At 39.1% G+C, this 27,803-nt stretch overlaps 1 protein-coding gene across 7 annotated transcripts in view; it reads left to right on the forward strand.

The window, feature by feature from the left end:
* Positions 1-27,803, forward strand: part of SH3KBP1 (SH3 domain containing kinase binding protein 1) — a 463,133-nt gene that overhangs the window by 206,627 nt on the left and 228,703 nt on the right. For 4 of the 7 annotated variants that reach the window (XM_043996852.1, XM_043996855.1, XM_043996853.1 and 1 more), the window contains exons 4-5: positions 14,866-14,969; positions 25,516-25,645. In XM_043996852.1, the coding sequence (XP_043852787.1) occupies positions 14,866-14,969; positions 25,516-25,645 (234 nt within the window). Of the gene's footprint in view, positions 1-14,865; positions 14,970-25,515; positions 25,646-26,153; positions 26,211-27,803 lie in introns of all 7 variants that reach the window. The other 3 variants (XM_043996854.1, XM_043996850.1, XM_043996851.1) reach the window with 1 other exon arrangement.

Genomic DNA, 27,803 nt, shown 5'->3' on the forward strand with positions numbered 1-27,803 from the left:
AATGGTTTCCTGTTTCCCTTGCAAATATGCTATTTTCTCACACTCCCCTGTGAGTCAGGCCAACTTCTTCTGGAGAAACCAAACAGCACTTGTTAATGGCAAAGGGTAAGGTTGCAGCAGCTTGCGCCCAACCTCAGCAAGGGGTTTTTGTATAGAAGGAACCAGTCCCTTCCTTATTTGGAGTGGTTGTCGGCTTCCTGAGCCCTTACGTTTCCTCTACATTATGTTACATTAAAATGCAAAGATGAATGGAAATTCTACCAATTATGGGCATAGAGCTTGGGTTAGTAAGAGTCAGTAATTTGGTTTCCTTTGCCAAAGAGAACAGAATATGTTAGTTACAAATGGGATTTCTTTGCCTGATATTTTTATTTAGTTCTCTTTGGATCAGATTGCTATTCATTTAAGTCATGTCTGACTCTTTGTGATCCCATTTGGTGTTTTCTTGGTAAAAGGTACTGGAGTGGTTTGCCATTTCCTTCTTCAGCTCATTTTACTGATGACGAAACTGAGGCAGACAGGGTTAAGTGACTTGCCCAGGATCACACAACTAGTAAGTTAGATGTCTCATGCTAGATTTGAGCTCGAGTCTTCTTCCTCCAGGCCTGGTGCCCTATCCACTGAGCCACCTAGTTACTCTCCTGAAATGGGAAAGATTGAGAACTTTTGTAATGTCATAAAAGGTAACTCCACTTAAGTGTAGTTTCCCCAAAGCATGTCTGTTACACTATGGAATCCTCTAGGAATGCTCATAAATGAATCATGGCAGGGATCACTACCATCCCCTCTTCAGGAGCAGGTCACAAAGTGTAGAACAATTACTCTTTAAGTCAACGCCTCTAAAGACTGGGTAGCAGCTGCATCTTGTCACAGTCACCCACTGGGGAGATAGCTCTAAATAACATGGATAATGTAAAGGACAGACCAGTGGTGAGATCACAGGTTGGGGATGGGGTTTTTAAAAGTGGATTTTGCTTCTGATTTTCTTACTTTTCCAAATGCCTTTCACTTACAGAGAAAAGCAAGTCAAATCGGTGGTTTTGATTATTTTCTCTAGGTCAAGGCATGGAGCCAATGCTGCTAAGTCCACAGCCTTGAATCTCTACATCAGATTATTTAAAACTAAAAGGGGCCTCAGAGACCACCTCGTCAAACCCCATTATTTTAGAGATGATGAAACTGAGGCCCAGAGAGATGAGGTATCTTCCCCAAGGTCACCTATACCAAAACGGGGCTTTTAAAATCCAAATCCAGGGTTCTTTCTTCTAAACCACACCACTCTTCCCACCTTTTAAGTTTGCCCCTAATGTGGTCTTTTCTTTATCCAACCCAGATACAATAAAATATTCATATTGGAGGGTTTCTAGAAAATACTCCTCCAACCACTGCCTTCCAAATGATCAAGGCCTCTCCATCTCCCATACTTTCTTTGGTTTTAGGGATAAAATAAATTTTATAAATGTGAAACAGGGTAACTCGTCAATAGCCATTTGAAAAAGAACTGCTCCACATCAGTAATAATGAGAGAAGTGCAAATTAAGGCAGCTCTGAGGCTCTGCCTCATACCCATCAGATTAGCAAAATTGATAAAAAGAAAAATGACAAATGTTGGAAGAGCTGTGGGAAAACAGGCATTTTAACACACCACTAGTGGGGCTTTGAATTGGTCCAGCCATTCTGGAAAACATTTTAGAGCTATGGCCCCGAAGTTACTGGGTATGATATTCTTTGACCTAGTGATAGCATTATTAGGTCTTACTCCAAAGAGATCAAAGAAAGAAGAAAGGGACCCATATGGACAAAAATATTTCTAGCAGGGTTTTTGGTGGTGGCAAAGAATTGGAAGAGTATGCCAATCATTGGGGAATGGATGGACAACTTATGGTAGATGTATGCAATGGAATATTATTGTGCAATTGGATGGAAATAAAGAGACGTTTTCAGAGAGACTGTATAAGATCTGCATGAATTAATGGAGAGTGAAGTGATTATGACCAGAACTACTATACTATATGACAACATTATAAAAACAAACAACTTTGAAAGACCTAAGGACTCTGATCAATGCAATAATCAACGAATAATTGCAGAGGACTGATAATGAAGAATGTTACCCACCTCTTGACAGAGAGGTGATGGACTCAGAGCTCAAAGTACATTTTGGGGGGTGGCAGTAGCCAATGGGGGAATGTTATGCTTGACTATTCATGTTTATTTTAAATTTTTATTTTTGTTTTCCCAGGGTGGGGGAATTGGGAGGGAAAGAAAATATATGCTTGTTGATTGAAAACAATGTAATTTAATTAAAAAATAGGAAATGGGGGAAATGTCCATTTGGTTGGTATTCACTTCAAAAGGTATACTCTTGGATTGAGTTAAGGAAGGTTATTTTTGTGGACCTTCATCTACTAGATTTGTATGACGATTTGACATTGAGAAGTGGAGATGATGGAAGGTTGATGTCATGGGAGCATAACTTCAGGGAATGCAAGTTTAAAAGTATCTGAAGGTAGAAATAACCAGACGTCAGCAAGTTGGATATATGGGGTGAATGCAAGCAAGTCAAATAGGACACAGAAGTTTGACCTTGGTTAACTGTGATGATTGGGCTGTTACAGACTGGTACAGAGAAGAGAAAGAAAGATGATTTTGGGGGAAAAGATAATAACTTCTGTTTTGGACATGCTGAATTAGAGATATCTATACAATATCCAGTTTGAGATGTCCAAGAGGCAGCCAGTGATACAAGACTGGAGCTTAGTAGATAGTTTGGGACTACATGAATAGATCTGAGAGCCATCTGCATAGAGAGGATAATTGAATCCATGGGTAATAACATCACCAGACACAATAGAGGGAAAAGAGAAGAGGGCCCTGGACAGACCCCTGGAGGTACTGGGAAGGAGTGGCCAGGGGAGAGAATCAGGAGAAAAGAGGGTCCAAAAGCATAAGGCTGCAAAGGGGTTCAAGCAAGGTGAGGATTGACAACTGGCTGCCCAATCAAGGACTTCTGTTTTATCTCCCTCTTATTTTTAAATTTTAATTAAAAAATTTTTTTTTTGGTGGGGCAATGAGGGTTAAGTGACTTGCCCAGGGTCACACAGCTGGTAAGTGTCAAGTGTCTGAGGCCTGATTTGAACTCAATTCCTCCTGAATCCAGGGTAGGTGCTCTACCTACTGTGCCACCTACCTGCCCCCCAGTAATCTTTTTACTATGCTGTCAGTGTGTATACAATTTATATCTAGGCTTGTAGGCAGCTAGGGGGCTCAGTGGATAGAGTACCAGGCCTGGATTCAGGAGGACTCATCTTTCTCTGGCTTCAGACACTTACTAGCTGTGTGACCCTGGGCAAGTCACTTAACCCCGTTTGCCTCAGTTTCCTCATGTGTAAAATGACCTGGAGGAGGAAATGACAAACCACTCCAGTATCTTTGCCAAGAAAACCCCAAATGAAGGCACACGACTGAAAAACTATGGAACAACAACAGGGAATTAGGAGCCTCATAGCTGAGCAGCTGCAAACTGAAGATACTGTTTAGGATGGTGATTAATGATGGCAGCAATAGCAGACACTGCACCCCCAGGTGGAAAAAAATGTTTATAGTACTCTTTCCTATCTAGTTACTTGGCTGTGTGCTTTCCTATTGCCAGCCAGAAGGAGAACATAAAATTGGCTGTTTTGAAACAAGGTGGTTTTTCACTGAAAACTCATTCTCCTCAGCAAGAAAACCTCACCAGATTGTTGTAAAACTCAAGTTTAATGTTCTTCCTCGGGTCTGAAGATTCTGAGGCAACTCAGGTATTCTAATTCTGTGTCCTTGGCCAAGTCAATTAATATTTGTAAATGATGAGTTAACAACTGCTGACCTGTTGGTGGCTGGGTCAAGATTAATTTGTAAATATTGGTTGAGTGCTCTGAGATGAAGAAAAAAATGATTATAACTGGCAGAGGATATTATTTCACTTTCTGAACTGTTTAAGAGGATTGGGTGGTGGACTAACAGCTACCTCAGAGTGGACTGGGATACCTTGGGAGAGAGTGGACTGTCCATCCCTGCCCCCTCCCCCTTTGCTCTTTTTTGGTCTGAAGACAAAGGTTGCATGATCAGATCATTACTTGTGAAGGAAGGATTTCTATTCAGGTAACAGTAATCTTCTTAGACACCTTCTAACTCTGTAATTCTGTGAATTCCCCTAAGATTTCTCCCAAATTCAGCATCGACTTGTTGAATTGAACTGCATAGAGTCAAGGTAATCAGAGGTGGTGATAAAGTTGATGGGCGATTTTGCTTAACCTTGGCCAAGTTACTTTTCTTTCCTGGACCTCAGTGGTCTCATCTATAGAGTTAGGGAGTTTGGACTCCATAGTCCCTGGGGTCCCTTATAGCTCAATATTTGATTATTGTAAGAATTAAATAAATACATATTACCAAGAAGTTGGAATCTAGATAAGCAGCAATTCAGGTCATCCAGTACAGTGGTTCTTAACCTGGGATCTGTGAACTCAGTTAAAAAAAATTGTCAGTTGTATTTCAATATAATTGATTGGGGCAGCTAGATGGCACAGTGGATAGAGCACTGGCCTTGGAGTCAGGAGTACCTGAGTTCAAATCCAGCTTCAGACACTTAACACTCACTAGCTGTGTGACCCTGGGCAAGTCACTTAACCCCAATTGCCTCACTAAAAAAACCCAAAAAACCCAAAAAACAAAAAAAAGTCAAAGGTGTTTTTGTTGTTGTTTAACAATGGCTGGAGCTTCAGCTGCAGAGCATTTATGAGTTTAACTAGTTCATTCGATTCTAATCAGATCAGGTTCAGGGGCAGAAAATGTTTATTGCTTTCTACCTGTATACATGAGCTGTATATCTCATGTATGAGGAAGTTTCCATTTTCCTGGTCTCTCAAGTAAAGCCAATGCTATAAAATATTGTCCAGTGACCTTAAGTCTTTTTCGAGTTTCCTGGCATGTTTTCAGGTCATTCTCCAACACAGAGATTTGGTCTGTGAGCAGTGTAATTGCTTTGTTGCTAGGTCCTGGAGCTGCTTTTACACACTTCTGTAGGAGTATTGCATCCTTTTCCTTTGACATTTATACAGTCTAGGTTTTGGTCATACTTTTGCTCAGGTTGGTGAGATGTAGGTTTGCAGTTGATTGCAACTTTTATTGTCTCTGGCAGCTACTAGCAAGGTAGATGGTGATATTAAAGCTGTTTAGGTCAATGATGACATCATAACTTTTCTGTTATGAGTAGCTGGTGGTGCACAGTGGGGACTTAGCTGCTTCAGACACTTACTAGCTGTGTGGCCCAGGGCATGTCATTTAACCTTTCTTTGCCTCAGTTTCTTCATCTGTAAAATGAGAATGATAATAGTATCTTATCTCCCAGAGTTGTGAGCAATGAGATATTTGCAAAGTGCTTAGCACAGCGCCTGGCACATAGTAAATGCTATATAAATATTACCTATTATCATTATTAAGAATTAATTATTAGTTCTTCTTAGAGCTAGAAGAGTCTTTAGTGATCTTAGTGCAGTCCCCTCATTTCACAGTCTCAGGGTAAATGATTTGCCAAAGATCACTTGGTTTATGAAGTAGCAGAGATGGAACTTGGTCCCCTAGTTTTACAGTGGTCTTTCCAGGACATCAGACTCCTTCATGAGTATATCTTTTTTTTTTTTTTTTTTCTGTGGATAGTCCTGTCTCATATATGGAGACTCCTACATGGTTTTCCCTTTCATGCTATTTGTTCTGATTTTAAGAAATTCAATATCCAGCTAGGGCAAGGCAAATTATAACTTTTGTTAGTAAAAAACAGTAGACCTTTATTATGTAATGTTGGGGTGTACTTGGTAGGGGAACTAGGATAATTCTTGTGATATCCTTTTTCCTCGTTATGGTGAGACGTACAATATATCGCTGGATAGTGTACATGAAGGAAATATAATATTATTATTATTATAATTAATATAATCAAATCATGTTGTAGCATGATTCATGTGGAATCATGTCTGAAGTATTCTTCAGAAGGGGTGGTAGCCAGGCATGGTATCAAGGGTGCCAGGTTTTGAGTCAGAGGACCTTGGTTAAAATCCTGGTTTACTGCCTCTGTGTCTTTAGGTTAAATCACTTTTAACTTTTCTGGGCCTCAGTTCATTATTAAAAAGGGCAGTTGGACTGGTTGGCTTCTAAGCAATTTATTAAATGGTTTCTAAGTCATTAAATTAAATAAGCATTCATTAAATGCTTATTATATGCCAGCAACTGTGTCCCTGTTCTGAGCATACAAAGAAAGGCAAAAGTATAGTCCCTGATTCCATGAAGCTGATATTATAATGGCGGAAACAGTGTATAAGTGTGTGTACGTATAAGAAGTATACAATGAAAAAGGAGGGTCATCTTGGAGAGAAGACACACAGTATGAGAGACTAGAGAGAGGGTGGTTTTGAGCCAACTTGAGGGAAACTTGGAGGCAGAGGTGAAGGAGCGAGAATATTCCAGGTTCGAGTGACTGCCAGCAAAAAGTTATGGTGTTGGGACATGTGTTTGGATTGTTTTTTTTTTTTTTTTTGAAGGCCAATATTATGGGATTCTAGAACATGTGGAGAGGAGTAAAATGTAAGAAGAAATGTTATAAGACTGTAAAGATAGGAAGAGGCCAAGTTATAGAGGGCTTTCATTGCCAAATGGAGGACTTTATATTTGACCTTGGATTACCTGGAGGTAATAGGATTTACAATCCTGTGAAGATGGAGGAGTATAGCTGTCTGAATTTCCACTTTGGAGAACAAGCAGGATTGTGTCCCACCATCTGCTCCAGAGACATTCATGTCCTTGTTGATGTTGTTGTCATTGGGTCTGTTGGCAAGAAAGCATCTTTTGAATTGTCCTGTCAGATGTTTCCAGTGTCTTGCTTTTAATACAGTGAGTTGGCTCCTTGCTCAGAGACAAAGACATTGAAATATTGAATGTTAGTGTCAGGAGAGAATCGCCAAATGCCAGAGCAGGAAGGGACCTTTAGAAACCATATAATTCAAACCTCCGTTTTATAAATGAGGAAACTAGGTCTGGAGAAGTTTAGTGTTTTGTTCAGGGTCACACAACTAGCCAGCAGCAGAGCTGGGATTCCGACCTAGGTCTTCTGGGTCTAGGTTCCAGGCGCTTCCTGATATCTATGGATATACATACAGCCTATTGATGGGTCAGTCTGCCTCAAGTATCTTCCCCCTCCATTCAGCTTCAAAATGATTTTCTCAAAATGCAGATTCGACCATGTCTCTCCTCTGTTCAGAAAACTCCAGTAGCATCTCTTGCCTCCAGGAGCAAATACAAAATGCTCTGTTTGGCATTCAAAGCTCTTCCTAACCTGGACCTCTTATACCTTTCTCCCTCACCAATATTTTTCCATTTAGTGATACTGGCCTCTGGTCTGTTCCATGAAGAAGACACTCTAAAGACATTCCATTTTTTTGGCTCTGGATATTCTGTCTGGCTGTCCCAGCATGCCTGGAAGGCTCTTCCTCCTCTGCTCTGACTACTGACCTCCTCACCTTCCTTTAAGTCCCAACTAAAATCCCACCTTCTACCAGAAGCCTTCTCTATCCCCTCTTAATTCTAGTTCCTTTCCTCTGTTTAATCACTTCCCATTTCTCCTGTATGTAGCTTGCTTTGTAGTCAGTACATCACCTTCCTGATGTCAGTGGTCCTCTTCCAAAATGAAGGACAAACAACAATCTGTGAGTAGTAGTAACTGCCCCACTGGGGACCCAACCGGCCACTTCTAGTTGGACAATGCAGCTCCTTCCTTCCTTCCTTCCTTCCTTCCTTCCTTCCTTCCTTCCTTCCTTCCTTCCTTCCTTCCTTCCTTCCTTCCTTCCTTCCTTCCTTCCTTCCTCCCTCCCTCCCTCCCTCCCTCCCTTCCTTCCTCCCTCCCTCCCTCCCATCCTTCCTCACTCTTTCCCTCTTTCTCCTTCCCTTCCCCACTCTTCCTTTCCCTCTCTTACCTGCGGGCGCTCTACCCAAAGGAATATAAATTTTGATCACTAAAACCTCACAAGATATCTTGGGGTTTACAGGCTAGATTTATTTTTTCTCTTCCCTACTTATTAATTCTAACATTTTTTTTGTAAAGTGGGTTAATTAACTCTTTTGAGTATCGTAGTTTCATTTATGACTTCTTGAAATATAGCTTTGGAAGCCCAAGCTTTGATAAAGTACCTTGGGATTCAAATGTAGCTACTTGACCATGCCTTTAACTCAAATCACTATGGCTCTTACTGATTGGCCAGCAATAGGTCCCAGCCCAAGCTTCATTTGGTCATTATTTGGGTTTTTATGGCTCAGAGTAAGTGTAAATAGCAATGGTTTCTGTTTTGGCCAGAAACCCAAGGGTCTTCCCCTTCCAGATTGTTCTTGTTTTTTTAACTATGTAAAAGAGGTGCCTCATTTCTTACCCAGCCTCAGTCACTGAATGGGTGTTGCCTCAGACAAACTGAGACCTGAAAAAGACCTCAGTTTAAAAAGGTCAAAGTCTCCCACTGCATCCAGGGCCATTTCCATATGTCTTGATCTATATATTGCCACTGGACCCAGATGGCTCTGGAGGATAGAGTGAGGCTGATGACTTTGCACAGCCCTTCCTCACTTAGATCCAATTCACTGCAAGCCAAGACATCACCTTCCTGATGTCATTAGTCCTCTTCTAGAATGAAGGACAAACAACAACAGCTTGCTTTGAATGACCGGGAAACTGGATCTGAAAATATCCCTCTATCAAAGAATTACTCGTGCCCACAATCCAATCAAAATTTAAGTAAAAGTTTTTATTATTCAGCCCACAGAGGTATGGCTGGGAGAAGTCTAAACTTCAACTCCCCGAACAAAGGAGAATGTGATAATTTTATAGGGGAGAGAAGGGGGTGGGTGGAGAGACTTAGGACTGAAAAGTTACAGCAGTTTGGGGGATGAGGATGGGGAGTGGGATATATGAAATAGTATATATGCCACATTCCTAACTTGAGATTATTGTCAATACCTGGTCCTAATCACACAGCAAACACAATTGGCTCCCAGATAGGCTCATGCTATAAATTTCAAGGTGCCCAACTTTATGGGTTTTCATGACATGTCTGCTTTGTTATCTGTTTGATTAAACACTATCTGGTTAATTAACTACTTTGCTTTTCCAAAGAAAGAGTAATCTCTAACTGATGCCAGCAAGCTGATCAACCATATTTCTCCATGGTCAGAGTGTCCTCCTTAGGGTCAGAGTGTCCCTAACTCGATCCAGGCCTACTAGACAGCCACTACACTTTGTATATATTTGTTTGTATATTGTCTCCCCTATTAAGCTCCTTGAGAGCAGAAACTGTCTTTCCCTCTTCTTGCATCCCTAGTGCTTAGTGCTGGCACATAGTAGGTACTTAATAAATGTTTATTGATTGATTGTTGTCCCAATTATAAACAAATTATTTATGCTTCCTCTTCATCTCATATTGTCTGCTTTTCTTTAGAAGAGAAATCCAGACAGAGGAAAATGGAAGGGAGAGAATTAGGCTACCAACAGAATAGCATCTGTAGAAGCTTTTGAGGAGTATTGATTAGCCTGGCATAGAGATAGAATAGATTGGCCTTTTCCCTTCCTGGTGCCATGCTGTTTGCAGACCATAATGTACTCAGCAGGGAGCTATTATTGCTGCTGCATATGAATTTCCTTTCCTTAGGGCACCACCCCCAATGTGTTCTCTACAGGCCATCCACATATCTCAAAACCATTTTGAATTTGTTTCTGTTGTCATCATCACCTTGAGTCATTATGGCTGTAATGGAGGCTTAATGGGGAGGGATGGGGTTAGGGTGACTTGCTGCGGTGAAATGGACTTCTCAGAAATGACTTTTCCTTCTCTTGGATCTGTATTTCTGTCTCCTGTTAACAAACAAACAAAAAAATCACAAGTCCATGAGACATGAATTCCCCTCTGCCTAGCTTAGCCCGGCACTGCAGTTCTTAAACTCTTTCTCTATAACCACCTGCAGGCACACTGAGACACACATGTTTTTTTTTTTTTTTCATCCATGACACAGATCTGCACTGCGGTGGCCCCTGTGGCTGCGGCTGCTCCCCAACTGCCTTTGTCTCTGCTCAGATTTTTGCAGCACATCAAGCCTTCCTCTGTGCTGATTCTGAGAGCAGGAGCTGCCTAACCCAGTTTCTGTTCAATTATCAGGGGTCTCCTCAGGGCAAGGTGTGCATATGTGTCTGTGTGTGTGGTACTGGGGTTAGAAAGATGAGAAATTCAAGTCCCCTGCCCTCAGAGAGCTTCCAGTTTAGCAGGAGGTATAAGTCATGTAGTTCCAATCTCTTCTTTTCTTGATCTTCACAAGAACCCTATGAGGAGGTACTGTAGGGAGGGTCCTCCACCTTTTTTTGTGTTGAGGACTCCTTTGGTAGTCTGGTAAAAGTCTATGGACTCCTCAGAATCATGTTTTTAAATGCATGAAACGATATATAGGATTTCAAAGGAAAATAATTGTATTGAATTATAGATATCAAAAAAATTTTTAAATCCTGGGCCCCAGGTTAAGAACCCTTATACTCTAGGTATTGTTACCTCCATGTTGGTCTGATTTATCTCCAAGGTCATTTCCAGCTGTAAGTCTGTGATCCTATATGGAGGCGTAAACAATATAAAAAGTAGATCACTGAATTATAGATTTAGGATTGGAAGGGACGTGAGGATATCTAGTCCATACTAATTAAAAAACAAACAAACAGATGAGGGGACTTCCTGCATGGAGCCAAGATGGCAGAGGACAGGCAGTGACTCCTAGGAGCTCTCCCCCAAATCCCCCCAAATCCCTTCTAATAATGCCATAAGACAGTACTTGGAGCAGGAGGACCCACAAAAGGATGGGGTGAGATTATTTTCCAGCCAAAGATGGTTTAGAAGGTTGGCAAGAGGGGTCTGCTGGGCTGGGGCAGGAGTGGAATCCAACCCTGAAGTTTGCGCTGACACAAATCCAGCCCCAGGCAGACTGCGCCAGAGAAAGAAACCTCTAGAGCCTCTGAATCAGCTGCAGCACTGGCTTCTCCTGGAACTAAGTTCATGGTCTGGTGAAAGGGCTGAGTGGTTGACCATAGGGAGATTACAGGGGTCTCTGTTGGCACTGAGGTGGAGCTTTGTTGTTTTACCCCTGCTGGGAACCAGGAAGAAGCCTTGAGTGGCAGCAGCCCAGGTGGGAGAGGGGTGCAGGCTCACCAGAGCTATCAACACAGCAAAATAAAAATTTTGTTTTTCTGTTGAAGAGCAAGTAGGCCTGGGTTTATTTACAGACCAGAGGACAGGCCAGCAAATGAATAAAAAAATAGATGGCAATGTGAAATATCTTCTTGGAAAAACAGCTGACCTAGAAAATAGATCAAGGAGAGATAATTTGAAAATTATTGGACTACCTGAAAACCATGATCAAAACAAAAGCTTAGACATCATCTTCCAAGAGATTGTCAGGGAAAATTGTCCTGATATTCTAGAAACAAGGTAAGATAGAAATTGAAAGAATCCACCAATCAGCTCCTGAAAGAGATCCCCAAAGGAAAACTTTCCAGGATTATTATAGCCAAGTTCCAGAGCTCCCAGGTCAAGGAGAAAATATTGCAAGCAGCCAGAAGGAAAAAATTCAAGTACTGTGGTGCCACAGTAAGGATAGCACAAAATCTAGCAGCTTCTACATTAAAGGATCAGAGGGCATGGAATATGATATTCCAGAGGGCAAAGGAATTGGCATAACAACCTAGAATTACCTACCCAGAAAAACTGAATATAATTCTTCAGGGGGAAAAATGGGACTTCAATGAAAAAAGAGGACTTTCAGGTATTTGTGATGAAAAGACCTGAACTGAATAGAAAATTTGACTTTCAAATACAAGACCCTAGAGAAGCATAAAAAGGTAAATAGAAAAAAGAAATCAAGAGGGAGGTTAAAAGGTTAAACTGTTTACATTCCTACATAGGAAGATAATATGTCTAACTCATAAGAACTTTCTCAGTATTAGGGCAGATGATAAGAATAGATTTAGACAGTGGGCACAGTGGGGAATTGATTATGAAGGGATGACATCTGTAAAGGAATTTTTTTGTTGTTTATTGGGGTTTTTTGTGGGGCGGTTGGGGTTGGGTAGCATGCCCTGGGTCAAACAGTGGGAGAGTGTCTTGTGTCTGAGGTCGAATTTGGGATCAGGTCCTCCTGGGTCCAGGGTGGGTTCTTTGTCTACTGTGTCACCCAGCTGCCCCATGATGAAATCTTTAGGGTAAAATTGAGGGGTAAGAGGATTGTACTGGAAAAGGGGGAAGGGGAGAGGTAGAATGGGGTGAAATCCCATATGAAAGAAGCAGGAAAGGGCTTATGGAGTGTGTGTGTGTGGGGGGGAAGATGGGGGAGGAGTGGATCAGTGAATGAGACTTATACGCATCAGAATTGGCTCAAAGACCTTAATCTCATCAGAGCTGGCTCAAGGAGGGAATAACATACACACTCAATTTAGTGGAGTATTCTATCTAACCCTACAGGAAAGTAGAAGGGGAATGGGATAAAGAAGGAGGGGTGAAAGAAGGGAGGGAAGATTGGGGGAGGGGGCAGTCAGAAGCAAAATGCTTGTGAAGAGGGATAGGGTGAAAGAAGATAGAAATAAGAGTAAATATCACGGGAAGGAAATAGGATGGAGGTAAACAGTTAACAATAGTAATTGAAAAAAATTGAAGCAGAGACAAGAGTAATGTAAACTGCTACTGCTGCTGCTGCTGATTGGATGAAGATGAGAATTGATTGGTGAGGATTGATTGAGGAGGACTGATTGATGATGATGAGGATTAATTGATGAAGATGGGGATTGATTAATGATTATGCATGATGACGATGATGATGATAAAACAAATGATGCTTTGCTATTGTAAAGAAAATTCTTTGTCAGTTATAAGGTACTATATAAATGTTATCTGTTACTGCTGTTGCAAGAATCAACCTCATGGGTTTATTGTAAGGAAATCTCTCTTTAAAGTACTATATAAATGTAGTTTACTATGAAAAGAATGATGAGAGGGATGTTATGAGAAAAACCAGGAAAGATCTACATGAGCTGACAAAATGTGAAATGTACTTTATACAAAATAACAGCAATACTGAAAGATGAGCTGCTGTGAATGACTTGGTTATTTTCAGCAATGCAATGATCTGAGATAACTCTGAAGGTCTTATGAGAAATGCAGTCCATCTACAGAGAGAGAACTGATGGTATCTGAATACAGATTGAAGCATAATTTTTTTTGTTAGTTCCTTTATCCGAAGTTTTGTTTTTGTCTGTTTTCTTTCACAACCTGGTTAATGTGGAAATGTTTTGCATGACTGTTCATGTATAGCTTATATTGAATTGCTTGAGTTCTTGGGGCAGGGAGGGAGGAAGAGAATTTGGCACAAAGCCTTAAAATAAATTGATGTCAAAATTTTTATTTGCACGTAATTTGGGAAAATAAAATTCTAAAATTAAAAAGAAACACACAGATGAAGGAACTGAGGCATATTAGAGATGCTGTCCAAAGTGACATAGTTATTAAATGTCAGAGGCAGGATCTGAACCCAAGATTTTGGATTCAATTTTCAGCCTATTATCTATTACACTATGATGGCATGCACAAAGTATAATAGGGAAGTATAATCACAATTATTATAACTCTTAGTTGTGGGTTATTATTATGTGGATCATGGAAAGTGTTATGAGCTGAGTCTTACAGGTAAGGAAGTATTTCAGTAGTAGGGAAAGTAAATTATCTTGTGGTTATCTTTATGTTCTATTATTGCTTTATTGTAGTATAGACTTGGTTTGGTTTTGTTTGACATTGATTTGATTCAGATGATTCAGGGGGTTGCCAGAAATCATTGATTTGTTTGATTTATGTTAAAGCTAAAATTCTAGCTATTCTGTCTAAAATCTCTAATGAGTGGTTGCCAATAAATTATAAGCTTTAGCAAGAGTTATACTTTTAAGCATTTATTAAGGAGAATAAGAATTTGGTAAAGAGAGAGAGAGAAAGGCCTACATTCATCTATCTATCAAAGGGAGAGAGCATTCCTAGCTCCGCTCTCCGTCAAAGTCCACGCGAAAGAGCATCAGAGCTCCAGGCTCCCCCTTCTTCCTCCTACCAGCAAACGTCACTTCCTGACGCCAAAGAAAAGACGCATGGTCTTGCCCTCAGAGACGTTCACCTCATGGCGGAGCTTTTCTACAGTAAGTCTCTAGCAGGTGGCATCATTCCAATCATTACACTTGTATGTTAAAAAAAATACTACTGGTACTACTTCTAATGGGTTTTAAATGGGTTAGTAATCACTCACCTCTCTCCTTGCCAAATGCAGGTCAGTTTTTACTTTTGTATTGTTGTGAAATTCCCCCTTTCCAGTCTTGTGCATCTGAATCAGAACATTCTTATTTCTAGACCATATTACATCAGTTTAAAAAATACTTTGCAAAATAGCATAGTCAGCACTAGGTTCTGAGAGAGACTAGGATTTGGGTTTCTCCTACAGTTTGATAAATTACTTGACCCAGAAGCTTTTGTTAAAAAATTACAACTTTTTTTTTAAATTAAGAACTAAAAAAAATTAAAATTAAGTATTGCCTTGTTCATTGCTAAGAGATCGATGTTGGTGCACTCCTAGACATTTTCCAGAGATCATAACAAAAATTTTTGAGCTTAATTCACCCATGTGCTTGGGAAGCTTTATTTAGGTTTTTTAAATTTTTTTTAAATTTATGTTTTTAATTATTTATTTTTGCAAAGGCCTTATCTAAATATTCTTTGTTTTTCCCTCTAGAACGCAATCGAAGGAGACGATGTCAGGTAGCCTTTAGTTACCTGCCCCAGAATGATGATGAATTGGAATTGAAAGTTGGTGACATCATAGAAGTGGTAGGAGAGGTAAGAAATCTTTTATGTAGTATGTGTGTGATACAGGTATTCCTAATTCTTGGAAGTGTCGGTTTCTAGAATCCCATCCATATGTACATCTTTGACCGTATCCTAGCCCATACATCCATGAGGAGTCAATGGTAGAATCAAGTTATTTTAGAGGTGGGTAGGATATTAGAGGGTAGAGTTCTGGGGCCTAGAGTCAGGAAGACTCATCTTCCTGGGTTCAAATCTGGCTTCAGGCACTTAGCCTGGATAAGTCACTTAATCTTGTTTGCCTCAGTTTCCTCATCTATAAAATGAGCTGGAGAAGGAAATGGTAAACCACTCTAGTATCTTTGCCGAGAAAACCCAAATGGGATCATGAAGAGTCACGCATGATTGAATTTAGGGCAGCTGGGTGGTATAATGGATAGAGTTCTGATCCTGGAGTCATGACAATGTGAATTTATTGAGAACATGGACTGTTTTCATTTTTGTCTTTGTATTCCCAACAGCTAGCATATTACCCAGCACATAGTAGGTGCTTAACAAATGCTTGTTGAATTTAGTTGACTTGATCTAGATGACCTTTTAAAGTTTGGTGATGGGGAGATACATATTTTATAAAGGTGAAAAGAGAGACAATAAGTTCCAAATGATTACCTGGCCTAAAATTTAGACTTAAATGGACCTAAATAAACCAGGTCTGTAGAAGAAAGCATGTTCATTTGTTTTGCCACTGTGTTTTCAAGTTTTTCTATTTTGCTGATTATTCCTATCACATTGGCAGAAATAATTTGTTATAAGGGAATGGTGAGTCAGGGGAAGCCAAGCAATGCAGAGTGATAGTAAAAAATAAAATCAACAAATTGTTTTTTAAAATATGAAATGTGAAGTTCCTTATTCTTTAAGATAGAGTTGAGGGAATAGTTAAATTCCTAAAAAGTAATTATCCTTAATTTGCCATTTAAAGGTTAATCTAATATAAAGGTTCCACATATCTGTTCTGGGAAGCTTTCAGTAAGCATTTTTGCTTTGACTTGAAATTCTTAGATTCTTATCAACATAGTTGCTTCAAGAAGTAGGCAACTCAGGCACAGTCACTAACTTGTAAAGTGTTAACAAATTTATATATTGAAATATTAGAAAAGGGAAATGGGTAAAATATATTTATCATTTGTCTTGATTTTTAAGGGGGGATGGTAGTAAGGCCTTTTTTTTGTATAATGTCTAGGTTTTCGACTGGTGACGTGAGCTCATCTTACAAGTAAGGGTAAAAAACTTAGTCAAACAATTAGGTCTTGGTTAGTTATTGCTTAAACATATTTAGGACAATCCATCTCACCTCTCACATTTAAAAAATAATAGTTTATTGATTTCTAAAAATTGTCAGTCACTCTCATCAAATGCATATGATTAAAAATGGGTGTTTATTTTCCAGGAAGTAGCTACTTGGAAATGTAGCCTTTGCCTAATCTAACCCAAACACAGAGCTGAGCCTAGTTTCCTTTTTTTGTAAAATGGGGATAATGATGCTTGTATTTCCTAACAGGCCCTTGTCAACATCTCATGAGATCCATGGAAAATGCTTTGTAAGCACAAAAGGGTCAGACTATTATTATTCACAATAAATCAACAGTCTCTGTGTGTGTGTTTTAAGATTTTAGCAAGATTTTGGTCACTTTTAGTTCAGATCTTTCCTCAGAGTTTAAAATTGCAGCAACAACCTTTATGAAAGCCTGAGTTGACTTTTAAGAAGACAATAAAAAGAAAAAAAAAAGAAGACGAGGCTGGATTCATGAGTCTGTGTTGTTTTTTTAACACCTCTGAGTCCTTGATGTCATCAGATTTGTCCCTGAATTGATAAAGAAAGCTATAGTATTGGTTTCTCTGTCTTGCCACTTGTTGATCCCTAAGGCAGGGTAAAGAATAAATCCTTTCTTACCCACTTATGACAAGTAGTTGGCATTGTCAGCTTTAAATAGCTAATCAGGGCAATCATAAACTGGAGTCAACTCAAGGAGTTATCCAGTGAAGTCTAGAAAACAGGGGGTACATTATTTCAAGTTCTGAAAAATGAATTCTCAAAGTCTATATGCCATTTTTAAGAGAAACACTTCTACAATATCCTGAGATAGTTTTAATTTCCAATTTATAGCTGAGTCCCCTGCCCCATCTTGGCATGGTAGTGACCCTGGGTTCTCAAAGGCTGTGCCAATGGAGAAGCACTATTTGTGTTCAGCAGTGTACCAGTCTACTTAAGCTCTATGAAGTTCATTATGAAAAAACTCAGTCCCCAAATTATGATTTTTCTTTTTGCCATAGCAACACAGAAGATGGGGGGTGGGGAGCTGTTGGTAGAGAGGATAGCCACCCAATACTGATGAAATGATAATATTAAGTATATTGCCTGCAAATATCCTTAGGTACCAGGATGATTGGGGAAAGGAAGGAATGTTAGGAAAGCAACTCTTCAGATAGAACCAGGCTTCCAAGTTTGGTCTTTTATGTTATGCTATATCCACTGAAAACTGCCTTTAAACTTTAAAATTTTAGTGGCCTCTTAAGGTCAGGGACAAATGGCTTTCAGAATTTTTTTTATACTCTACCTTTGCTCTTAAGAATATGTCCATGTTATTCTTTCAGAGTCATCTAATTTTAACCAGGTAAAAATATGTTTTTATTAAGATAGGTTTACTTGTCCTAATTCCTAATTTGTCATTTTATATTATGGTCATTGTGCAGAATTTAAGCTATAAATATTAATTTATATTTCTGGTAGTTTTTCTAATATTTTTCTGGGTTTTTTTCCTATTTTTTTTCTCAGGGTACCCCAACAGTTTTAGTAGGGTTTTAGCCATTAAAACTTGGAATACCCTCTGTATTTAAACTGAGTGTCCTTACCATTTGTTTTGTAGGAATTTTAGATATCTAATTGGTCCCTCTCTCCATGGTCTCTCTCTGGTTGGTAAGAATTTATCACATTTGAGAAGCTCATAGGATCACAGATTCAGAACTGGATGGGCATCTACCAGAGCCCCTTCATTTTCTTGAAGAAGAGCCTGAAGCACAGATTAAGTGACATAAGCCTAGTAAGCATCTGAAGCAGGATTTGAACCTAGGTCTTACTCCAAATCCAGTGCCCAATCTATCATAAAATTCTGCCTTATCTAATAAAATAATAGGCACTAAGTGTTCTGGATGTTAGCAAACCTAGGCTTTAGTCCTATTTTAACTGTGAGGTGTAAGTAAATCACTTAACTTCTTTAATATGAGCACATTGAACTAAATTCCTCAGTTCTCCTCTAGGTCTCATGTTCCTCAGTTGTACGATTAAGAATAAGTATAATTAATCTCAAAACTCCTCTTACTTGAATCTGTAAGTAAAGATATGGGGAGGCTGGATGTGTATAGTGGGGTGGGCAGGGAAATGTCATTGGGCAGCCCTGACATAGCTTCTGCGATACCAGATCCTGGCCAAAACTTTTTGGCATAGTTGGTGTAACTCAAAAGGCTGTTAGTTTCATGCCCATCAAGCTCATGATGTAGGATTCTGTACATCTCACCCCATGTGCAATGTCTACTTGGTTGTACAGTTTAATCTCCCCTTAGCACATCCAGTGGGGGTAATAATATACCTCTCATCATTTTACTGTTTGTCACTGCACAGACTGCAGTGTCACAGCTGTATTGACAGCTTGAAGGTGTTGCTTAAGTGAAGATATATTTTGTTTTCCCAGTAGGCAGCCCACAGAGCTGATACATCAAGAGTACTTCCCTGAGGTATTTCTGACTTGAACTGCTTATTATTGGTCACATGGAGGTAGGGAAGGGGGGCGGGGGTGTGGATCCTTCTGGAGGCATTTTGGCAGAGCTGAATTGGTTTGCACAGTATTGTAAGAGCTTTGGGGGATTATATCGGGGCCCTCCATGGTTGTTGTCTATGGGAAATTCTTGATTCTTTTCTACGTGGGCTGTGATTCAGGAGAAATGGAAGGTAATTTTATGGTTCATTTATCTAGGACTAGAAAAAAGGGCCTCCCTCCATGCAAATCCCCTAAGAATTTTGCTATTAGGTTCATAACTGATTTTACTGGCCCCTTTCATCCTAAAATAGGAAGCTCTAATGAATAATATATCTCAGTAGGATTGACCTAGACATGTGGCATTATTTAAAACTGTGGTTTAGAGTTGTCTAAATCTGTCTTAAGACAATTCTTCAAACTCCTAGCTGGTTGTTTGGAATCTTCTCTGAGAAAAATAGGACAATCAACCAGTTAATCAAACATTTGTTAGATACCTACTATGTGCCAAGCCCAGCTATCTATAAAATATAGATATACCCACATTCATTGAGCAGAGAACAGTTTGCTGATGAAATACTGTTTGGCACTATTAGCTTTAATTTTTTCTTATTCTTAAATATCTAAGAAATAAATAATAGCCCTAACGGCCATCAGTGACAGAGATTGACCTTATGCTAAGTGGACTTCCTGTGTGATTTTGGGGGGTAAGCTTCAACTATCTGTAGTATTTTAAGCTTTACAAAGGATTTTCTTCACAACCACACCATTGTGTTATTAAAACATTATTTAAATTCTTCTTTGCCATCCTGTTTCCTGCTCCCTGCCCCTCCAATCTCCATACGCCCCTCCCAGGCTAGATGACACCTTAAATTTCACAGCAAGAGTCAATCAGGCAGTAAATGTTTACCATGTGACAGACACTTCATTCCAACCTGGAGATATGATGAAAGACAAAATCAGGCCCTGCTCTAAGAGAGCTCATATTCTAAAGGAGGAGGTAATGAGGAAATAATGAGATGCAATCAGTTCTGCCATAACAGGACATAGGAATGCCTAAAAATTACCATGCTACCCAAAATTGTGTAGGGCTTGTGGGGAAAATGGGGTGAGGGGCACAACACTCAAAAATGTCATCAGTGACAAATTTTTTAAAAGACAGGAAGCTGAAAAAAACCCCAAGCAGGTACCTTTGGCATATTTTGAACTAGATTTCTTGTAGACATCTTAAACTCAATTTGCTCAAGCCCATGTTATCTTTCCCCCCAAAACCGAGCCATCTTCTGAGCCTCCCTATTACTATTGAGGGTATCACTTCCACCCCTTCAATCCCCCAGATAAACAACCACTTTATCATCCTTAACTCCTCTTGCCCACTTATCCAATCTATTGCTAAATCTTGTTCTCCCTTATCGTATTTCTTGTATCCACCCCCTTCTCTCCCTTCCCACAGTTACCACTCTAGTTCAGACCTCGTCATTTCTTGCCTGCATCTCCTTCTACTCCACTCAGCTGCCAAGATGATTTTTCTAAATCGAAGGTCTGACCAGGATCTCCAGGATCACATATAAATTCCTCTGGCATTTAAAGCTCTTTACACCCTGACCCCTTCCTTCCTTTGCAGTCTTCTCCCATTATTCCCTCATTCTTTCCCCTTGTTCCTCCACTCTACCAACATGGCCAACTTGCAGTTGAACATAACATTCCATCTTCCATTTCTTTATCTTTATGGTGGCTGTCCCCAGTGCTGGGAGTGCTCAATCCTCTAAACTCTACCTTTTAATTTCTCAGGTTTCCTTCATGACTCAGATCAATCCCTGTCTTCTGAGGTGGGCTTTTTGGACCCCTCTAGCTGGTAGTGCTCTCTCCACTGGGCTAACCTTCCATCTACTCTATATCTATCATGTGTATACCTTGTTTATTTACATACTACCTTGCTGGTTAGAATGTCATTTCTTTAGGGAAGGGGCTGTTTGTGACTTTCTTTGTATCCTCAGTGCTAAGCCTGGCACATGGTAAATCTGATTAATGCTTCTTAATTGAATGACTGGGAAAATTACTTGACTTCTCTCACCCTTAGTTTTGCTCATCTGTCAAATGAACTGAATGATAGCACCTATATCTCAGGGTTGGTTTGTGAGGATCAAATGAGATCATATATAAAGTGCTTTGAAAATTTTAAGACCCTTCATCATTATTAGCTATCATTAATTATTTATAATTTAGTGTGATTGACTTCATTGGATCATTTCCTGGGTAAAGGTTTAGAGACAGGAGAACAATAGAACATGAAGAACGCAGGCATGGGACCCTGGACTATGGCTAAAGGGTAAGAGGAGGAGGCATGGAAAGGGAGGAGAGAAGGCAGGAATTGAAGTGGGAGTAAGAATCAAGAAAGACTGCCTCCTTTATAGTTCTTCTTATCACCATCCCTGACTGGGGCTTCAAAGTAGTGGTGATGATAGTGGAAGAAGTGTGCCTCAGTTTCCTCATCTGTAAAATGAGGATAATAATAGCACCTACCTCCCAAGGCTATTGTGAAGATTAAATGGGATGATCTCTCTAAAATACTTAGTGTCGTGCCTGGTACACAGTAGGCATTTAATAAATGCTTCTTTCTTTCCTTCCTTTAAGGATTAATGATTAATGTAAAGAACCCAGGCTCCCTTCTGTGTCACAATGAGACATCAGAGTAGGACTTTAAGGGAATATCAGTAACAACAATAGTAATAAACATTTTATAGTTTACAAAGCACTTTCCACATATTCTCATTTAATCTTTATAATAACCCTATGAACTAAGTTGTGCCTATAATCATTACTATTATATTTATTTAATAGATGAGGAAACTTAGGCAGTGATAGGTTAAAAGACTTACCCAAGATCTGAAGCTGGTCAGTGGTAGAGCCAAATTTGTAGCTAAATCTTTTTATTCCAAATCTGCTTTTTTTTTTTTGAGGGTGCAGAAGAGAAGGGTAGCTTATACCCTTTAAGGGTAGGAACTATGTCTTATTTTTCCTCATTGCTTGCATTTATTTATTTATTTTTTTAATTAATAAAGTATTTTGTTTTTTTTCCGTTACATGTAAAGATAGTTCTCAACTTTTGTTTATACAAGCTTTACAATTTCAGATTTTTCTCCCTCCCTCCCCTCCTCCCCCCTCCCCTAGACAGCAGGTAATCTGATATAGGTTATATATATATATATATATATATATATATATATATATACACGTATTAACATTAAGCATATTTCTGCATTAGTCATGTTATAAGAGAAAAATCAGAGCAATGATGAAAAACCTCAAAATAGAAAAACATCAGCACCAAAACCAAAAGAAATAGTATGGTTCATTCAGCATCTATACTCCACAGTTATTTTTTTTTCCTGGATTTGGAGATCCTCTTCTATCATGAGTTCCCTGGAACTCTTCTGTACCACTGCATTGGTGAGAAGAATATAGTCCATCACAGTAGGTCAACACTCAATGTTGATGATACTGTGTACAATGTTCTTCTGGTTCTGCTCATTTCATTCATCATCAGCCCACGCAAGACCCTCCAGGTTTCTCTGAACTCCTCCTGCTCATCATTTCTTACAGCACAATAGTATTCCATTGTATTCATATACCACAACTTGTCCAGCCATTCCCCAATTAATGGGCACCCCCTCAGCTTCCAATTCCTTGCCACCACGTAAAGAGCAGCTATAAATATTTTTGTACATGTGGGTCCCTTTCCCCTTTCCATAATTTCTTTGGGAAAAAGACCCAAAAGTGGTATTGCTGGGTCAAAGGGTATGCACAGCTTTATCGCCCTTTGGGCATAATTCCAAATTGCTCTCCAGAATGGCTGGATCAGTTCACAGCTCCACCAACAATGGATTAGTGTTCCAATTTTCCCACAGTTTCTCCAACATTTATTATTTTCCTTTTTTGTCATTTTCATTGCTTGCATTTAAAACAGTGTAGACATTTAACAAATGTCTATTTAATTGAATTTTAAATAACTCTTAAAATCCCTTTAGATTAAATAGTCCCTGAGGCCTGAAAGAGGAGAGATACTCTTTGTGGTAGATAATTCGTTCCTATATTTGAGAGATTTCTTAAAGTGTATAGTCCCTATTACCTATGTAACAAGGCACATGTTAACATTTGGGGCCTAGAAAACAACCCCCAGATGTAACAGATGTTGTGGTGTTAAGATGTATGACATGATGTGTCACCCACCAGTATCAGAACATCTATCTCTATCTCTATCTATCTATCTAAATGTCTATATTAGCCCCCACATGGGATATGTCAATACCCCATTATTCTGGGGGCTGACTTGTTCACTCTAATCTTCTCTCACACTATCAAGTCCAGGGTTCTTAGAGATAGCTCAGTACCCCATGGTTACATTCAAAGTCTCTTAGAATTCCCCAGTGAAGGGAAATAATACTTCCTCGACTCCCTCTTCTATCTCCGATACATCTTCTTTTTATACAACCAGCCAATCACAAAGGTGACACATCCTCCCAGCACATGATATTTTTATAGCAGAATAATAACACGTTTAGGTCTTAAACATAACCATTTCTTTTAACAGTAAGGCAAAAGAAATAGCATTATGGATTGTTGTCGTTTAGTTGTTTTTCAGTTTTGTCTGACTCTTTGTGAATTCTTTTTGGGGTTTTCTTGGCAAAGATAGTGGAATGGTTTTCCATTTCCTTCTCCAGCTCATTTTACAAATGAGAAACTGAGGCAAACAGGGCTAAATGACTTGCCTAGGGTCAAACAACTAGTGTCTGCACCATCTAGCTGTCCAACATTATGGATACTAATATGTTAAAGCAAAAGCATAAATAATAATATGTCATAATATACCTATAAGGCCATATAACTCTACCCCACTAGTGTATTCCATCTCTATGATTAAGAGTGGGCACACATTTACAGGAACCTGGCAAGAAAGTACAATGAGGGAGGAAAAATCATGTGCTTAGGGTAACTTACATGTGTTTAGGGTAGCTCATAAGTCCAGACTTTCAGAAATATCCACGCCACACAAAACTACTTCTCCACTCATTTCATTAACTATTTATCTTCGTTATTCTTCATTTAGTGCAATCTTCATCTCTACTGGACCTGACATTTAAAAGCTGTTTCAATTAACCATCTCCCTTGAAAGGGCATTTAGAAATGTCAGTTCTTAATGGGAATGCTGATTCTTTTTTCACTGAGAAAACTACAAAGCTCATCAAACTATTTCTTGAATATATGTACCAGTCCAATTTGTTATTCACTTATCCAGAAGCTGTGTTGTCCAATCAGTACAGAGGTCACAGAAGCACAGGTTGACTCTAAGACAGCTAGCCAGAGTACCAAAGCAAGCTGCAAAGCCTCCTCTGTGTTCCCTTTTCAGTCCATAGGTGGCAACAGAGAGCAACAGACCCTAAGGAGAAACTTTACCTTTCTCCAGTTCTAGGTAGTGCTGAACTGCAATAGCTAGTTCTAGAGCTCTTGGACAATTAAATCAGTTTGCCCTTGGACCATTCAGGGATTACCCAGCTGAAGCCTTCTGTCAGCTGACTGCTTCTAATTGCTCTGGAACAGAACAGCTTTTCTATCCTCTCCTATATCTTCAGTTCTTCTTTTCAGGTTCTTCTGTCCCTTTAGTGGCTTAAATGAGAGCTTCCTGACTCTCACTAACTTACTTTTCACTTAAAAAGTCATGACTCCTCAAAATTTTCCCACCAAATCAATTGTCTTTAAAAATCATCATTTAGTCTTCAGATGTTTATATGGTTTCTCATTTTGAGTTTAATGTTCTTTAGTTGTTAAACATGCATGTGTAAATTCACTGATGTTCCATAATGCTTTGTGGCTTTGAAAGCTTCAACACAGTAATCCATTTCTTTTATGCCTTTTAATTGTTTCTTTAAACTCATATTTCTCTAGTTTTAGTAAATAAAAAAACTTTCTTTGCCTCTTTGTAACATTAACTACATTGGTATTACCCTAAACAGTCCCACATAGGTGAAGCATCATTCTATCTTGCTGATAAAGAGTTTTGAGTCTTTATATTTATAGCACTGATCATTCTGTCCCAAACCACCCAAATCCTGTCCGAAACACATACACGCACATACATACATGTGTGTTTATATGTATACATATATGTATGTACACATATAAACTATGCATATTAAAACAAAGTTCTTTTCCAACTCTTATTATCAAAACATTCCTCTATATCAGTGGTAATAACTTACAACAATTGACAATATAATTTTCCCCTTTACTGCAAAATGCTTTTTCTACCTATTAAATGATCAACCTGCTCCTTATAAGAAGACTCGTAAAGGGATATTGTGCCTCAAACCTATCATCATCTTCCAGTACTTGATCAATTATAAGATCAAGTAATAAGAAATTTGAGATTTAAATTTGCCTCACCAGGATGCACAGGCTTCCATGATAGGTTTGGTTTTTAGACATCCTTCAGTCATGAAGCTTGTTATAATAGTGTGTTCTGCTTGAAAAAACTTTGATGTAAGAGAAAATTGGGCAGGTTTACAACTGCGCATTAGATTTTCTTTGACATGTTGTGAAATGCTCAAAGTGTTTGGTCTCCTTCATTTTAGTTCATTCTTTTAAGGGGGAAATGAAAATCATACCTTTCTCCCCTCTGGAAGAATCCATAGTGTGTGCCACACAGAGGAAAAATAAAATGAAAATTACTCAATTTCAATGTATATTTGGTTTTTTGTCCTTTTTTTCTGCAGGTGGAGGAGGGATGGTGGGAAGGTGTTCTCAATGGAAAGACTGGCATGTTTCCTTCCAACTTCATCAAGGAATTGTCTGGAGAATCAGATGATCTGGGAATTGCCCAAGAGGAGCAACTTATAAAGCCAAGTAAGGAAGCTAACCCAGTCAAGTTGGCAAGAAATGATAGGAAGCTGCTGCCTGTTCTTTTTCAACTCCCCTCTGTTTGCTCTTCCTGGTGCTAAAGTGATATTACCCAAAATCTCAATGCCTTTTTTCATTTTTGCCTGTGTTGCTAGCTATGTTCTTAATACCTCAGATTTGGGGCTTCCAGCCATAAATCTTGTGAACTTCAGACTTCCCTTTAGATTTGTGATTGCTTGTCTTTTTGGAATTGACATACTGATAATGGTTGATTCCCTTCTACCCCTTCCTAACTGTGCCATGAAGTAGACATATTATAAAAAGAAATGAACCAAAATATAATAATTTCTCATGACTCTTGGAAATAATTGGTGGCAACATAGTGAAAAGGCTGTGGATGCAAGCTATCCCATATGTATCCTTCTTAAGTATTATAGAACTGAGGACGTCAGGCCAGTGGTGGGTATGCTCAACTGAGACTGTGAGAACGAACTGTAGATCTTTCTCTCTCCAGGGGCTGAGTTTGTTACCACGTCAACTCTACTGCCCATGGCGGTTCATGGAGCAAAAGGTCAGGACCGGGAATTTATGTCCTTCCCCAGCCACTAACCCAGCTCCTTGTGTGTGTGTGTGTGTGTGTTTTTACCCTTTTTTTTCTCTTTCTCTTTCTTTTCTTTTTTGTTTTGGTTGTTGTTGCCTGTCTTGAGCAAAGATTATGGTTGTAAATATTGTGAAGGGATTGTTGAGTGTATTATAGTTGCAGAGAGTTTCTTGGCATTGGGGAATTTTCTTTGGGTAGGGAAGGAAGATACCTCAGTCTCACTGAAAGAAACCTTCTTGGCTTTTAGGCTGGAGAAAATCTCCCCAGATAACTCCTTAACTTTCAATTACCATGACCTTTAAGATGTTTATAATTGTCAACATCATATAGTGGATAATACAAGTTACCGCCTCAAATCTCTTTCCCAAGGAATGCCTTTGATCTCAACTTTTTATCGTGTACCAGTTTATCAGGACTGGGATGCTGCCCATTAGATATTATATCTTCTTTTGTGAATGACTTTGGGATTCCATTATTTATTTATTTATTGTTCTTTTTTTTTTTTTTTACATATAAGGTATTTTATTTTTTCCGTTACATGTAAAGATAGTTCTCAACTTTTGTTTATACAAGCTTTACAATTTCAGATTTTTCTCCCTCCCCCCTCCCCTAGACAGCAGGTAATCTGATACAGGTTATATCTATATATCTATATATCTATATACATATACATATATATCTATATATATATATACACATAATAACATTAATCCTATTTCTGCATTAATCCTGTTACAAGAGAAAAAATCAGAGCAGTGATGCAAAACCTCAAAATAGAAAAAAAAAAACAACAGCACCCAAAACAAAAGAAATAGTATGGTTCAATCAGCATCTATACTCCACAGTTCTTTTTTTTTTTCTTGGATTTGGAGTCCATTATTTATTTAGCAAAAGGAGTTACAAAAGGTGTTGACAAACCTAGCTTTTTATCTTAGTTATTCCAGGGCCCAAATATTCATGACATTATACTTTATAGCAACCTTGTGAGATAGATTGTGCAAGTATTATCCCCATTTTATGGATGAAGGAGCTGAAATCCAGAGAGCCTAAGATCCTAAAACCAGTAAGTGTTTGACTTAGGATCCAAACCCAGGCCCCCTTCCTGTAGGTCTAGCATTTTCTTCACTATACCATGTTACCCAAGGATGTTACCACTCTGTTTCTGTGAGAGTGCTGTAGTTGGAGTCTCATAAGTCCAGGGATCAAATTCTGACTCAGGCCCTTGTTATAACCCTTCGTAGGCCTCAGTTCCCTCATCTGTAAAATGAGGGCCCTTCCAAGTCATAATATGTGCTCTCTGGCATCCCTAAGGCCCTATAAAAGACTTCATTCCTCCCTCCCCTCCCTACAACACACACAGCTGACAGTGTTTGGTCATATAGATTGAGATAGATAGCCTGAGAGAAGAGATGGAAGTAGGCCTAGGGGAAAGAATAATAAGATTTGGGGATGTTCTCCACAGTGGTTGCTATTTCCAGTCAGTGGTACAGAGAAGGCCGCTTCTGCCTGCAGAATCACCTGCCAGGACAAGGCATTATCTTTGGTGTCAGGCAGCCTTTGGGA

Source organism: Dromiciops gliroides, chromosome 3 (genome assembly GCF_019393635.1).
Source record: "Dromiciops gliroides isolate mDroGli1 chromosome 3, mDroGli1.pri, whole genome shotgun sequence".
Taxonomy (NCBI): Eukaryota; Metazoa; Chordata; class Mammalia; order Microbiotheria; family Microbiotheriidae; genus Dromiciops; species Dromiciops gliroides.